Here is a 16,249-nt window from a genome sequence, read left to right on the forward strand (position 1 = left end):
GCTAAAGACCAATTCCAAGATGTTGTATCACCTGCTGTGTCTCATAACTAACTATACACTATGGGGTAGATTTTATAATTTTGTGCGAGCGCGTACTTTTGTTCGTGCACCAGGCGCGAACAAAAGTACGCTGGATTTTATAAGATACACGCGTAGCCGTACGTATCATAAAATCTGGGGTCGGCGCACGCAAGGGGTGTGCACATTTGTGCAACCTGCGCGTGCCGAGCCCAGCGCGCGCTGCCTGTTCCCTCCGAGGCCGCTCCGATTTTGGAGCTGCCTCAGAAGGAGCTTTCCTTCGCCCTCCCCCCACTTTCCCCTCCCTTCCTTTCCCCAGCTAAGTAGTCCAGATGGCCTTGTAAGGTTATAAGGCACTTCATCAGGCTTGCTGATGTGGTTTCATTTACAATAATAATTTTTGGAATAATAAATAAATAGTTTGATTTAAAACATTTTTTTGCTAGTGAGTGGCATTATAAACAATTAAATATGGTGATTCCCCCCTTTCTGGATTTTGATTTTACCCCAATACCTGAGACAGATATCTCAATACAGGCTTCCAAAACTGCTGGACTTGAGAGCAAGCCCAAAACATATGAAAGAGCCTGTCAGGCTGGACCTTGCAATTGGCACCTTTATGTATTTATTTATTTAAAGACTTTTATATACCGATGTTCATGTACTAGTACATATCACGTCGGTTTACATAGAACCAAAGTTGCAAATTACATCAAACAAGTGGGTACAGATAACAGGGCTAACTTCGTAAGAACTTATAGATAAAGCAGTGAACGGCTTGAAATTAAAATTAAATTATTATAAATATAAATAGCATATAAATATAAATAACAGTCAACAAACTTGGATTTACAGCAGACGTGATAAGCATGAGTGCATTATAACATACAGCTAACAGGGAAATAATGAGATTAACTTATAAGATTAAATGGTTACAGCGTGGGACTTCTCACATATTGGATTATGAAATGCGTGCATCTGTCCCTGAGGGAGAGACCTTTAAGTGAAGGTTTTTGTGAAAAGCCAAGTTTTGAGCTTCTTTTTGAACATCCGACTACAAGTTTCTAGACGAAGGTACGTGGAGGGCATTCCAGTGAGAGGGGCTGGCAGTCAAGAATGCACGTTTCTTGAGCAATGACTTGGCTAGAGGTGCATATAAGGTGCCTAAGTAGCTGGTTCTGATTGGTCTCAATGATGTGTGAGGACGAAGTGGGTCACTTAAATCTAGCAAAGTTTGGGAATGAATGGTCTTGTGGGTTATGGTTAGTACTTTGAATATGATTCTAGATTTAATAGGGAGCCAGTGTAGGTTCTTTAGAATAGGTGTGATGTGTTCTCCTCTACTAGAGTTGGTTAGAATCCTGGCAGCCGAGTTCTGCAACATTTGTAGAGGTTTGGTGGTGATCGCTGGGAGGCCAATTAGCAGAGAGTTGTGATCTTCCTGCACGCAGTGCCCTAACCCTGATACCGGGGGTGTTGTGATCTTCCTGCATGCAGTGCCGTATCCCTGCTCAGTGCAGGAAGATCACACCCCCGGTATCAGGGATAGGGCACTGCGTGCAGGAAGATCACAACACCCCCGGTATCAGGGTTAGGGCACTGTGTGCAGGAAGATCACAACACCCCTGGTATCAGGGTTAGGGCACTGCATGCAGGAAGATCACAACACTCCCGGTATCAGGGTTAGGGAACTGTGTGCAGGAAGATCACAACACTCCCGGTATCAGGGATAGGCACAAGTTCTAGTCACATTGACTGATCACATTACTTTTTTTGTCAAGCTACCAACCATTTCCATTTCCCATCCCCCCAACCATCACCTCAGTGGGAACCTTGGTAACATCAATAAATAAGAGGGCAGCCAGCCAATAGGAATACATATTCATTCCTAACTGACTTGAAAAGTGTCAATTTGTATCATTTTCTGTTAGTGCACACTAACTCCCGGTTAGTGCGCACTAACTCCCGTTAGTGCGCACTAACTCGATTAACGATTTTTTAACGATAAATCGTTAGAATTCCTATTGTATCGCGTTCTTTAACAATTTAAGACGATTTTAAAATTATCGGACAATAATTTTAATCGTTGAAAAACGATTCACATCCCTATTAATCATGTCCCTCTCCTCTTTTTAATATATCCCTTGTCAAATGCTGCAAGTGCCATAATCCGTAACTGCTGCAAGGATGCTAAGTGCCTGTGTGGGGAAGTTGATTCTGTTCGGTGGCAGATTAAGCCCCTCAGGGATCTCTGGGCACCAAGATTTGGGCGCCCTCTGCCTCCATAGATTGACTGTATTAAAGTTGACCTACAGGGATGGAGGACCCCCCTAATGGCGGGGGGGGGGGGCTCTAGATCCATGCCTACTGTGCCTTCGGTAATCTGGTACTCTTTCGGTTTTTTGTTGGATTTTTTTTTTCTCCAAGCCACCTAGGCTTCCATCAATAGATACAGAAGAAAAGAAACGAGAGAAAGGGAAAGAAAAAAAAATTGAATAAAAATAATCGATGAGTACTGGTATAAGCTTGGAAATGATTAAATATTGTACTGTCATCTGTTCACCCGATTCTTTATTGAATCAGGTGGTCTGTGCAGAGGCTGGGATCAGAGGATTTGAACTATAAATGTTAAGGATTAAGGGCCTGTTGCATTAAAGGTCTTTTCCCATTTTGTATACATGGGGAAAATGCTTAGCATACAGACCTCTAAGCCTGCGCTGAATTGTACTCATTATTATTAATTTTATTTAACTTCTCTATCCTGAAGGGAATTGGAAAGTAGATATAAATGTGGGTTAATCGTGTTGCAAAACAGATTTGCAGTGGCTACTGGGTGAGAAAGGAAATTAAAAAAAAGCCCAGAAAGCTTGGATGAAGCATGAACCAGTTTTTTTTCTGGAGTGCTGTAAATCTCTGTTAACAGCCAAAGCATTTTTTTTTTTTCTGGTTGTATATGGTTTAGATACACTAAAGGGGTTTTTCTGGGGATGGAGTGGGGGAGGCCACATCTGGTCCTATAGTGTACATGAACAGAATTAAGTTAGTAACTGTCCCACCCCCTTGAGCAGTGTCAGTGTTATTCAGTGGATACTAGCCACGGGAGGATTTGTATAGCAGCAAATGCTCTGTTTAAATTGCTCCCATATGTCATTAAAAATCAGATTTATTTACAATATAATTTTTGGTTTGCAGCAATTTTATCCCTGTCAGTGAGCAAAGGCAATTTATAAGTCACAAAGTGCTGCAGCATAACAGTAACTCAAGGGGTATCGTGAATGCTGCTCTAATGGAACGAGTAATCTGTAGAGCTATACATGTAGAAGCCTTTAAAAATGTTTTGCCATGAGAAGAATATAAGCTCTGAGGCCTTTTATTCTGTGCCTAATGAATACTATCATTTGCTTCTCTCCATACACACATCTTACACATTGCTCCAGTAAGAGGTATTTTAGGCAGTTAAATTGGTGAAGCATCAGTCCAGTATGGGTTACAGGTCTTAAGCTTTAGTTTCATGGAATTCAGGCATTTAAGGGAATAGTGGGTCATGGCTGAACATAAAATGCCTGAAAAATGAAATTAGCTGTGAACAAAAGCGACTGTCAGATGGCGTGTTTTCTGTCTTATTGGCCCAGCCATGTGCAGAGATCTAAAAGAGCTTGTAAAAAGTGCACCAAACCTTTTTTTTTTTTAGCCTGATCGCTTGGTCTAACAGTATTGAACCCATCGTGGCATCTGGCCAATGTATAGCCAAAAAGGTGGCCTGTAATTGTGAGCTTTGCCTGTCACATTCAGAAGGAACTGGAGAGGATAACATTACATGAGCTGCCCTCTACTTTAGGTGACTGATAGACCCCGTAGCACCCTCCCTAGTCCAAATAAGGCCAGGAAGAATGTGCTAAGTAGCAAGCCTGCTAAGAATAAATCTGAGCAATAATGGATAAGGTTACTCTACTTTTTATGTTCTCCCACCTAGACCTTCGATGCACTGATTCCAGGGGACAAGCTGCAGGGGCTTTTGCCGCCCTTTTCGGTTCCTTTGCTTTTCTGCTGGCTTCCCTTTTTTTTTTCTTGCTTATCTGTCCCATTTGGCGCGGATTAGTTTTGCAGGTCTGCTGGTGCCCGTTAAAGACTCAATTGCTGAAGGCACTGTGTGAATCATTGCTATTTTTGTGGCAAACTGATACACGCCAGTTTTAGTTGCAAGTGCCGTCCTGGAATAGGTTTAGGTGGCTTGGAGGAGGGGGGGGAAAGCTCTGGAGAGAAGGCAGAAAATTCAAACCAGCACAAAAGAAGAGGAAATGGAGTAGGGCAGCAGAAGAAACCTCCCCTCGCCCCCTTCTTATCACCTGCTCCCATGTGCTCCTTTTGTAAATCTTGTACCTCTCGTCAGAGCCGTGAGAACCTGAAGGACTCCATTGGCTTACCACATTCACTGACCTTTGCGTAAAGTGTGGTTTTCTCCACCGATATGGCAGAGATAACGGCTGAAGGTACTGTAGACATTTATTAATATCTTATCTATGCCAACCTGGGTTGGGTGATAAGTAAGGTATTCTGTTCTGTGACGTACTCTTTCCTGTTTTTCTGTAAAAGGGTTCTTTCTTTTTGCAACGTGGCGATGGGTAAAAATGGATTTGAGGAACTCACGGAGTTAGCATTGCTGCACACCTCTATATATAGCACAGATCATGTAAATGGAGAAACACAATCTTAAGACATGACTCCTAATGTGACAGAAGATGGGGAAATCCTGTTAAACTGGAGTTAGCCTTTTGCCTTTGCAAATTCTGCATCTGTTTTGTATATCTGTTTCTGTAAGCATAAAATATAGTGTTCCCTCTGTATAGCCAACCCATTTGGTAACAAACTTTAGTGCACTGGTTTGGAAGTAAATTTTGCTGCCGTAAACCCTGTTTATTACATACTCACCACTTGCTTGCTACCTGCTCCATTACAAAGAGAGATGGCTGTGTATTATGCATCATAGTCCTATATAAAAAGAGAAACAATAACCAGAATTCCTCACATTTTGCATAGCAGACAGCTTTGTGAAATTTAGTATAACTTACACAGTAAGGGCTACATGTGGGAAGGATTTTTCTCATCCGCACAGAATGAAAAGCATCTTTTATAGAATAAGGTCCTGTAAGACCACCATAACCTCCCACATTTACACAAATCCCCTCAGTGGCACGGACTATGCTTATTTTTTAAAACTACCCCAATTCTTTTTTATAAATCTGGCATAAATATGAAGTTGTGCAGGGAAAGGGTATACATGTACAATTTTAGCATTAACACCCTCTTCTCACTGATCCTCCTGAGTGCACATCCCCTCCTTCCCTGCAAACTGCAGCACTGCCCATCCCCAATGGCCTTCTCCCCCGACCAACTTTTGATTGTGGCACTGTCTGTCAACGTCCATGCAGTAATCCCACTTCAATCATGAGCAAACCCCATCTAACCCTATTACCAACCCCGCCCCCAACTGAAACCTTGGCTTGGAAATCTTCCATTGTGACCCCCCAGGGCAGGGTCTCAGAACCCTGGACCTTGCGAACCTGGACCCAGATTCCTTGAAACCAGAGCTCCCTGATGGGTGATAGGCCAAGTGGAAGAGGATACATTTATTTTCTCCTTCCAGCTCAGCTTCTAGCAATGATCTGGTGCCACCCAACGGTGAAAGGAATGTTGAATCTCATGCATCTTGGGGTCCCAAATATCAGAGTCCAGGATCTCAGCTCCAGAGTTCCAGGGTCCTGACTCTAGCTTCCCATTTTCTGGTGTCCATAGTCCCAGAATCTAGGTTCTCAGGGTTCAGAGTCTACAAGGGATATTTGGATGGGGGGGGGAAGGGTGTGAGGATTGCAGAGCATAAGAATATAAAAAAGTGCCATGCTGGGTCAGACCAAGGTCCATCGAGCTTTTCTGTATCCGACAGTGGCCAGTCCGTGTCACAAGTTAATGTTAGATCCCCTATAGTTGATCTATTTCTTGTATCTCACTCATAGCAATAAGAGCTGGCTTTCCCAAGTCTACCTGGCTAATAACTGTTTTATGGACTTTTCCTTCAGGAACTTTTCCAGTCCTCTTTGAATCCCCACTATTGGGCTGATTCAGTAAAGTCTGCGGGAGAGCGGGCGAACGCCCGCTCTCCTGTGCGCGCAATTCAGTATGCTAATTAGGCCCGGCGGTAAAACCAGGTAAAAGGAGGCGCTAGGGACACTAGCGCGTCCCTAGCACCTCCTTTTGGACCGGAGCGGCAGCTGTCAGCGGGTTTGACAGCCGACGCTCAATTTTGCCGGCGTCGGTTCTCGAGCCCACTGACAGCCACGGGCTTGGAAACCGGACGCCAGCAAAATTGAGCGTCTGGTTTTCGACCCGACAACAGCGGGCCAACTTCAATTTTTTTTTTTTTTTTACTTTTGGAAAGTTTCGGGACCTCCGACTTAATATCGCCATGATATTAAGTCGGAGGGTGCACAGAAAAGCAGTTTTTACTGCTTTTCTGTGCACTTTACCAGTGCCCGAAGAAATTAGCGCCTTTGGGTAGGCGCTAATTTCTGAAAGCAAAATATGCGGCTTGGCTGTACATTTTGTTTTCTGAATCGTGCGGGAATACCTAATAGGGCCATCAACATGCATTTGCATGTTGTGGGTGCTATTAGGTTCGGGGGATTGGACGCGAGTTTTCGGCCCCTTACAGAATAAGGGGTAAGGGAAAACGCGCGTCCAATGGCAGGTTAACAGTGCGCTCCATCGGAGCGCACTGTACTGTATTGGCCCGTATGTTAGTTGCCGTGACCACATCCTCTGGCAACAGATTCTATTGCGCTGAGTAAAAAATTACCTCCGACACTTTGTTTTAAATCTGCCAGTTGCTAGTTTCTTGGAGTGTCCCCTAGGCCTAGTGTTGTTTGAAAGGGTAAATAACCATGCCCTATTTACTCATTCTACACCACTCATGAGTTTATATATTTCAATCATATCCCCTCTCAATCCTCTCTTTTCCAAGCTAAAGAGCCCTAATCTGTTTAACCTTTCTCCAAAAGGGAGCTTTTCAATCTCCTTTATCATTTTCATCGTCCTTCTCTGTACCTTTTCTATGTCCTCAATGTCTTTTTTGAGATAGGGCAACCAGAACTGCATACTATACTCAAGATGCGATCACACCATGGATCTACACAAAGGCATTATGATATTCTCCCTTTTGTTCTCTATTCCTTACCAAATAATTCCTAACATTCTGTCTGCCTTTTTGATCACCACTGCACACTGAGCCGAAAGTTTCAAGGTATTGTCCACAAGGACTCTGAGGTCCTTTTCCTGGATGGAGAACCCAACTTGTGTACCTGTGGTTGGGATTATTTTTCCTTATGTGCATTACTTTGCACTTGTCCACATTAAATTGCATTTGCTATGTAGAAGCCCAGTCTCCTAGTCTCACAAGGTCCTTCTGCAGTTCTTCACATTTGCTGCTGTTTACATGACTCAAAACATTTTTGTGTCATCTGCAAATTTGCACTGGGAAGATCCATATGCGCGCTGTGTTTTCAAGATATAAAATCGAAACTCTAAAGGTTGACCCTGACCTGGAATGCTCCTGATCCACCCCTATTCTGCCCCTTTTTTATGCGATCCTACATATTTGCGCATCGGTATTTGCATGCGTATGTGCAAGGTTTATAAAATCGGAGATGCGTGCTCATACAGCACTTATTCGCACCAGTGTGATTTTATAAACCATACACATACGTGCGGCAAGGACTGATGGACGAATATTTAGGATCACGCAGAATAGTGGTGGGTCCGGGACATGCCGGGGCAGGGCCAACATTTACGCGCGTAAGTTGTGATTTTATATCCTGCGAATGCAGCGTGGGTACGGCTCTTCCCTGCACATCTTTACTTCTGCTGTTTATCAGGTGCAAGTCTGAATATAGCAATTTATAGCCAACTATGACCTGCATGAGGGGTCTGGATAAACTGAGGGGAGTGCAAGCTAAAGAACTGGGGAGGGGTCTTGATGACCTAGAGATAAACTGGGCAAACTGGCGGACGAACCGATTAAATTGGTCATTTCTTTCACACCCGCATGTTATAAAATTAACTCACTTGCGTGTGTAAAAGCCAACAATTCCTAAGGAAAATGTGCGATTAGCAGATGCTCCTGTAAATCCTTAAAATTAGGAGCACACAATCATAATAACATGTCTGCGCACTTGCGCAGCTGATATAAGATTCTTGTGAATGTTGTTGGACTATAGTGTCATGAGCCATAACTACTAGAGGTGGGGAGTAGGGATTCCCTTATGTTTCCCCGCTAGTTACATCCCCTTCCAATTCACTTTGTCAAGTCATTGGGGAGCACTACACCAAGGGATAGGGTTGCTGTTGGTGCTCCCCCTCTAGTGGTACTATTACACGTGTCCCCATAGGCAATACTCCCATTGTTCTCCGCCCAGGCAGGCTGCATGGCTTCTGGCTCCATATTCAGGCAGGCTGAAAAGCTGTTGGTAAGATTGGGAGCACGTGTACAGGTCCAGAGGCAGGGTGAATATACAAAAGGAGGGCATCGATGTGCAGCTCATCCTGTTTTCTTCTGTCTTCAAGTACCCCATCGGCTTGGAGTCTTGGGCAAGCATCCATCATGCCTGGTAACAGTCCTCACCAGAGGAAATACTCAAGGGCCTGGGCCATTAGATGAAGCGGGCAAGTCACGTGCTTACCTAGGGGTGCCAAGCTGGGTTGGGGGTGTCACCGTACTGCTGCTAACATCACCTCTGCTACTACAATGGCACTGGAAGTTACTCCCTACACAGCTACTTCTGTATGTAGAAGGGAACACATCATCAAAGGGGAGACCTCTTCCCCTCTGAGCCAGTTGTATTATCAGAGGGCCCCCACCCCCCTCTTTTTAACTCTACCCCTGGGGTGCCATTTAGTCCTATCCTGGGCTTTCTTCAGGGTAACTGAGAGTCCTAAGTCTTGCCATTAGGTGTCACCATTCTGCAATGACAAGGACCACTCCCGCATCTGTGAACACTGGATCACTCCCTCATCTTCCACGGCTGTGAATACTGCCCCTGCAGCAACCCTAACTCTAAACAACCTGAGGAATGGAAGACCTGATCTGAGAATTGAACCTAAGTCCCTCTGCTTAGCAGTGCACAACATAGTCAGTGAAGCCCCAGATCAGTCCAAGAATCTCATATTCCTTCCTGTAATAAGAAACAATATTTTAAAATTCTTGCACTTAGCTTGCATCGTATTTAGCCTTTTTTTTTTTACCCTTTGGGTACAGATACCATGTACATGTAAATGAATTATTTTCTAACACTTCGAGAATGAGCAGAGTCTGCACTGTTTTGACTGGGTGACCGGCTTACTGTAGCAAACATATGGCTGATGCAGGCGCTTCCTGGCCAGCAGTTGGCTGAGTCTGTCATTTGCTGCTGGCAACAGAAGCTGCTGTAAGAAGCTGAAACAGGTGGCACTGCCTGACAGCTCCGGAGAAAGCTGAAACTTGTCTGTTTGGACGTTCTTTGCCAAATTTGCATAAAACCCCAACCCTTTCTCCCTATACAAAAAACCTTTTAGAAAATTTGCAGACAATGGTTTCATGTGAGAGTAGTAAGTGTGTGTTTGAGTTGTCTTGTTTCTATAATGCACTAACTGGCTTTTTGGTTCAATTTCCCTGAATGTTTTTTTTTATGCTGCAGTAATTGTCAGATTAAGAGATGTCACTGAAGAAACCTGTGCAAGGAGATAACAAGTATTCAGGCCTATCCAGTACCGAGCGGTAGGAAGAGCTGCATTAGTGCCTACGGCACCCGCGGTTACCGCCCGCACAGTGCAGCTCACCTACCGCTCGATCCTGAAGCCTAATTATATGTAAATGTAAGCCGCGTCCGAAAAGCCTTAGGCCCGCGCAACCCAGGATACTGGATAGAGCGCCTATACAGGATCCTGGGTGCGCGGGCCTAAGGCTTCACGCCACGCTGGTAGTTGTCATTTCAAATGTCATTTGAAATGACAGATACCAGGAAGCAACGGCGAAACGACTTGTCAGTGTCCCCCCTCCTCTCGGAGCAGAGCGGAAAAGCCGCCTTGCTCCGGGAGGAGGGGGGACACTAGCAACGGTGAAGCTTTCCCCCAGCCCGGACGCCGGCAAAAAACTTACTTTTTTGCAGCCAGCCATGAGCAGGAACACGATCTGGTCTGCCTTAGCTCCTCCCGACAAGATGGCCGCCTGCACGGGGAAAGCGTGCAATTGGCCGCTCAAGACGTGATGTCGTGACGTCACGTCTTCAGCGGCCAATTGCACGTGTTCCTGCTCATGGCTGGCTGCAAAAAAGTAAGTTTTTTTGCCGGCGTCCGGGCTGGGGGAAAGCTTCGCCGCTGTCATCTCTCTCCCCCCCTCCCGGAGCAAGGCTGCTTTTCGCGCCCTGCTCCGGGAGGGGGGGAGAAGAGATGACAGTGGCGAAGCAACTTACTTTTAGCTTTTAAGTTTTTTTCGCTTATTTTTTGGATTCGCCGCTGTCATCTCTCCCCCCCCCCCCTCCCGGAGCAAGGCTGCTTTTCGCGCCCTGCTCCGGGAGGGGGGGAGAAGAGATGACAGCGGCGAAGCAACTTACTTTTAGCTTTTAAGTTTTTTTCGCTTATTTTTTGGATTCGCCGCTGTCATCTCTCCCCCCCCCCTCCCGGAGCAAGGCTGCTTTTCGCGCCCTGCTCCGGGAGTGGGGGGGGAGAAGAGATGACAGCGGCGAAGCAACTTACTTTTAGCTTTTAAGTTTTTTTTGCTTATTTTTTGGATTCGCCGCTGTCATCTCTCCCCCCCCCCTCCCGGAGCAAGGCAGCTTTTCGCGCCCTGCTCCGGGAGGGGGGAGAAGAGACAAGCGGCGAAACAACTTACTTGCACGGGGGAAAGCGGTCTCCGTGGCAGCCCCAGTCCTCTCCCCTCCTCCCGAAGCCAAAAAAAAAAAAAAGCTTTTTTTTTTTTGGCTTCGGGAGCAGGGGAGAGGACTGGGGCTGCCACGGAGACCGGCACCCATGATCGCGGCCGGGGCAGGTGAGCGGAGGCTGGGGGAAAGCTTGCCACCTACCCTTACCCATGCCTCTACCGCCTGGGTCAGGGTAGGCGGTAAGTTTGCAGGTTAAACGCGCGACAAAACGGTAGGGAAAGGTAGCGTTAGTCGGGGCGCGGGTTACGGGATGCTAGGGGAATAGCTAATTGGCTCATTTGCATGCAATATCGAGCTAATTCGCTCGTTTGCATGCAATATACATGCCGCGGGCGGAAGGGGTTACCCGGGGAATTTAGGACGCGGTAGGAGTAGGTTAAAGGGGATTCGGGATCGCAGGAAGGGCTAACGCGGTCGGAACGTGAGTTAAAAGCGGCTTAGGAGCAGGGTAAACGCGGCCGCACTTTACAGGATAGGCCTGATTATTAGTTAACAAGTGTCTCACCCATTCAGCAGTGCAGAGTGTCCCCATATTATAACTGATTCCACTTACCTGATTTTCTGTACGTTTGAAATACTGTCTGTGGTAAAATCATTAGACTACATAAAAAATATGCAAAATTAAATAATTCAGTCTTTCAGAAATGCTCTCTAATTTACTACTTCCAATAGCTGGACAACGTTAATACTTTTGTGTTTTAGATGCAGTAGTTAATCTGCAGACATACACCCTGTTGTTATTGGGTAATGGGGAAATTAAGCCCATTCGAGTAAGTGTTGTTCATATAATGACAGAGTATTCACAAGTAGAAATACAGAAATGTGACAGCAGAAAAAGACCATATGGCCTACTTAGTCTGCTCACCTACACTAACTCCTTAGCTCTACAATCCCTATCACTCCCTGAGAGATCCCTTGTATTCATCCCATGGTTTCATGAATTAATATACTGTCCTTGTCTCTACCACCTCCATTTGGAGGTTGTCCCAGTTATCTGTCATTCTTTCTGTATAAAGAAATATTTCCTTAGATTACTTCTTACTTCTGAGTCTACCCCCTTTCATCCTCATCCCATGACCTCTCATTACAGAGGCTCATTCCATTGCATTGCACCTACTCTGCATTCACATCTTGGAGATATTTACATTTTCTATCATATATCTCCTCTATCATGCCTTTCCTCCAGACTATATATGTTCAGATCTTTAAGTTTGTCCCCATATAAGAACATAAGATCCTAAGAAATTGCCATGCTGGGTCAGACCAAGAGTCCATCAAGCCCAGCATCCTGTTTCCAACAGAGGCTAAACCAGGTCACAAGAACCTGGCAAGTACCCAAACACCAAGAAGATCCCATGCTACTGATGCAATTAATAGCAGTGGCTATTCCCTAAGTATAATTCATTAATAGCAGTTAATGGACTTCTCCTGCAAGAACTTATCCAAACCTTTTTTGAACCAAGCTATACTAATTGCACTAACCACGTCCTCTGGCAACAAATTTCAGAGCTTAATTGTGCGTTTAGTGAAAAAGAATTTTCTCTGATTAGTCTTAAATGTGCTACTTGCTAATTTCATGGAATGCCCCCTGGTCCTTCAATTATCTGAAAGTGTAAATAACTGATTCACATCTACAAGTTCAAGACCTCTCATGATCTTAAAGACCTCTATCATATCCCCCCTCAGCCGTCTCTTCTCCAAGCTGATCAGCCCTAACCTCTTCAGTCTTTCATTATAGGGGAGCTGTTCCATCCCCTTTATCATTTTGGTTGCCCTTCTCTGTACTTTCTCCATTGCAACTATATCTTTTTTGAGATGTGGCGACCAGAATTGTACACAGTATTCAAGGTGCGGTCTGACCATGGAGCAATACAGAGGCATTATGACATTTTCCTTTTTATTAACCATTCCCTTCCTAATAATTCCTAATATTCTGTTTGCTTTTTTGACTGCTGCAGCACACTAAACCGACAATTTCAAAGTATTATCCACTATGATGCCTAGATCTTTTTCCTGGGTGGTAGCTCCTAATATGGAACCTAACATCATGTAACTACAGCAAGGGTTATTTTTCCCTATATGCAACACCTTGCACTTGTGCACTTGTCCACATTAAATTTCATCTGCTATTTGGATGCCCAATCTTCCAGTCTTGTAAGGTCCTCCTGTAATGTATCACAATCCGCTTGTGATTTAACTACTCTGAATAATTTTGTATCATCCACAAATTTGATAACCTCATTTGTCGTATTCCTTTTCAGATCATTTTAAATATATTGAAAAGCACCGGTTCAAGTACAGATCCCTGAGGCACTCCACTGTTTACCCTTTTCCACTGAGAAAATTGACCATTTAATCCTACTCTCTGTTTCCTGTCTTTTAACCAGTTTGTAATCCACAAAAGGACATCGCCTCCTATCCCATGACTTTTTAGTTTTCTTAGAAGCCTCTCATGAGGGACTTTGTCAAACGCCTTCTGAAAATCCAAATATACTACATCTACTGGTTCACCTTTATCCACATGTTTATTAATCCCTTCAAAAAAATGAAGCAGATTTGTTAGGCAAGACTTCCCATGAGTAAATCCATGTTGACTGTGTTCCATTAAACCATGTCTTTCTATATGCTCTAAGATTTTGATCTTTAGAATAGTTTCCACTATTTTTCCTGGCACTGAAGTCAGGCTCACTGATCTATATTTCCCAGGTCACCCCTGGAGCCTTTTTTAAATATTGGGGTTACATTGGCAACTCTCTTTAGGTACAATAGATGATTTTAATGATAGGTTCCAAATTTTAACTAATAGATCAGAAATTTCATTTTTGAGTTCCTTCAGTATCCTAGGATGTATACCATCCGATCCAGGAGATTTGCTACTCTTTAGTTTGTCAATCTGGCCTACTACATTTTCCAGGTTCACAGTGATTTGGTTCAGTTCGTCTGACTCATCACCCTTGAAAACCATCTCCGGAACTGGTATCTTCTCAACATCCTCAGTAAACACAGAAGCAAATAATTCATTTAGTCTTTCTGCAATGGACTTATCTTCTCTAAGAGCCCATTTAACCCCTCTGTCATCTAACTGTCCAACTGACTCCCTCACTGGTTTCTTGCTTCAGATATATTTAAAAAAGTTTTTATTATGAGTTTTTGCCTCTGGCCAACTTCAATTCAAATTTTCTCTTCCCCCTTCTTATCAATGTTTTACACTTAACTTGACAATGCTTATGTTCCATCCTATTTTCTTCAGATGGATCCTTTTTCCAATTTTTGAAGGATGTTTTATTGGCTAAAATAGCCTCTTTCAGCTCACCTTATAACCATGCCGGTAATTGTTTTGCCTTCCTTCCACCTTTCTTAATGCGTGGAATACACCTGGACTGCACATCTATGATTGTATTTTTAAACAATGTCCATGCCTGTTCAACACTTTTAACCTTTGCAGTTGCACCTTTCAGTTTTTTTCTAACTATTTTCCTCATTTTATCAAAGTTTCCCTTTTGAAAATGTAGTGTTAGAGCTGTAGATTTACTTATTGTCCCCCTTCCAGTTATTAGTTTAAATTTGATCATGTTATGATAACTATTGACAAGTGGCCCCACCACCATTACCTCTCTCACCAAATCCTGCGTTCTACTAAGAATTAAATCTAAAATAGCTCCCTCTCTTGTTGGTTCCTGAACCAATTGCTTCATGAAGCAGTCTATTACATCCAGGAACTTTATGTCTCTAGCAAGTCCTGATGTTACATTTACCCAGTCAAATTTGGGGTAATTAAAATCTAAACAGACGTTACTCTTTATCCATTGTACAACGAATTGTATAACCTCAGAAAAAACATTGTATCGCAGTATTTGTATTTAAATGTTATCAATGTTTAAACTACAATATTCGTGCATAGATATCACATTTATAGATTAGGGACCTTCATAACATCCACGGTGCTGCAAGTTGATGCTTGTGTTTTTGCACCTGTATGGATCATTTTTAATCATTGGTCCAATAGTCCATTGTTCATTCAGAAAAATACAAAAAAGTTTAAAATTCTTCTGAATGAGCAATGGACTATTGGATCAATGATTAAAAATGATCCACACAGGTGCAAAAACACAAGTATCAACTTGCAGCATCATGGAAGTTATGAAGGTCCCTAATCTATGAATGTGATATCTATGCACAAATATTATAGTTTAAACATTGATAACATTTAAATACAATTACTGAGATACAACGTTTTTTCTGAGGTAATTAAAATCTCCCATTATTATTGCACTGCCAAATTGGTTAGCTTCCCTGATTTTTCTTAGCATTTCATCATCTGTCTGACCATTTTGTCCAGGTGGACGGTAGTATACTCCTATTACTATACTCTTACCCAACACACATGGGATTTCTACCCATATAGATTCTTCTGAGCATTTAGTCTCTTGTGTGATCTTTATCCTGTTGGACTCTATATCCTCCCGGACATAAAGTGCCATACCCCTAACAAGTTGATCCTCCCTATCAATACGATATAATTTGTACCCTGATATAGCACTGTCCCATTGGTTATCCTCCTTCCACCAGGTCTCTGTGATGCTAATTATGTCAAACTCATCATTTACTGCTATACACTCTAACTCTCCCATCTTACTTCTTATACTTCTGGCATTGGCATAAAGACATTTCAAAGTGTGGTTTTTGTTTGTATTAACAACCTGCTTTTCAGTTCTTAGAGATAATTTTGAAATCTTTAGCTCAGGTGATTTTTTACTTATAGGCACTTGGACTACGTTTGCTTTTATTGGAACCTCTCTGTTGGGATGGCCTAACTCTCCTGTTTCATTAGTATCCTTCAAGGATACATTTCTCTGAACCATGCACTGCTGAGTGACTGTTGACTTTCCCCCTTGTTCTAGTTTAAAACCTGCTCTATTTCCTTTTTAAAAGTTAATGCCAGCAGCTTGGTTCCACTCTGGTTAAGGTGGAGGCCATCCTTTCGGAAAAGTCTCCCCCTTCCCCAAAAGTTTCCCCAGTTCCTTAGAAAACTGAATCCCTCTTCCCTGCACCATCGTGTCATCCACACATTGAAATTCTAGAGTTCTGCTTGCCTCTGGGGACCTGCATGTGGAACAGGAAGCATTTCAGAAAATGCCACCTTGGAGGTTCTGGATTTCAGCTTTCTACCTAAAATCTTAAATTTGGCTTCCAGAACCTCTCTCCCACATTTTCCTATGTCGTTGGTGCCCTCATGTACCATGACAGCCGGCTCCTCCCCAGCACTG

General features: G+C 43.5%; 1 protein-coding gene across 7 annotated transcripts in view; it reads left to right on the forward strand.

The window, feature by feature from the left end:
* Window positions 1-3,982: 3,982 nt before the first annotated feature.
* The window catches only part of LOC115088276 (triadin-like), a 162,069-nt gene continuing 149,802 nt past the window's right edge, over window positions 3,983-16,249 (forward strand). For 3 of the 7 annotated variants that reach the window (XM_029596399.1, XM_029596395.1, XM_029596398.1), the window contains exon 1: window positions 3,988-4,508. In XM_029596399.1, the coding sequence (XP_029452259.1) occupies window positions 4,487-4,508 (22 nt within the window). In that variant the 5' untranslated portion in view covers window positions 3,988-4,486. Of the gene's footprint in view, window positions 4,509-16,249 lie in introns of all 7 variants that reach the window. The other 4 variants (XM_029596396.1, XM_029596394.1, XM_029596397.1 and 1 more) reach the window with 4 other exon arrangements.

This window comes from Rhinatrema bivittatum, chromosome 3 (assembly GCF_901001135.1).
Source record: "Rhinatrema bivittatum chromosome 3, aRhiBiv1.1, whole genome shotgun sequence".
Classification (NCBI taxonomy): domain Eukaryota; kingdom Metazoa; phylum Chordata; class Amphibia; order Gymnophiona; family Rhinatrematidae; genus Rhinatrema; species Rhinatrema bivittatum.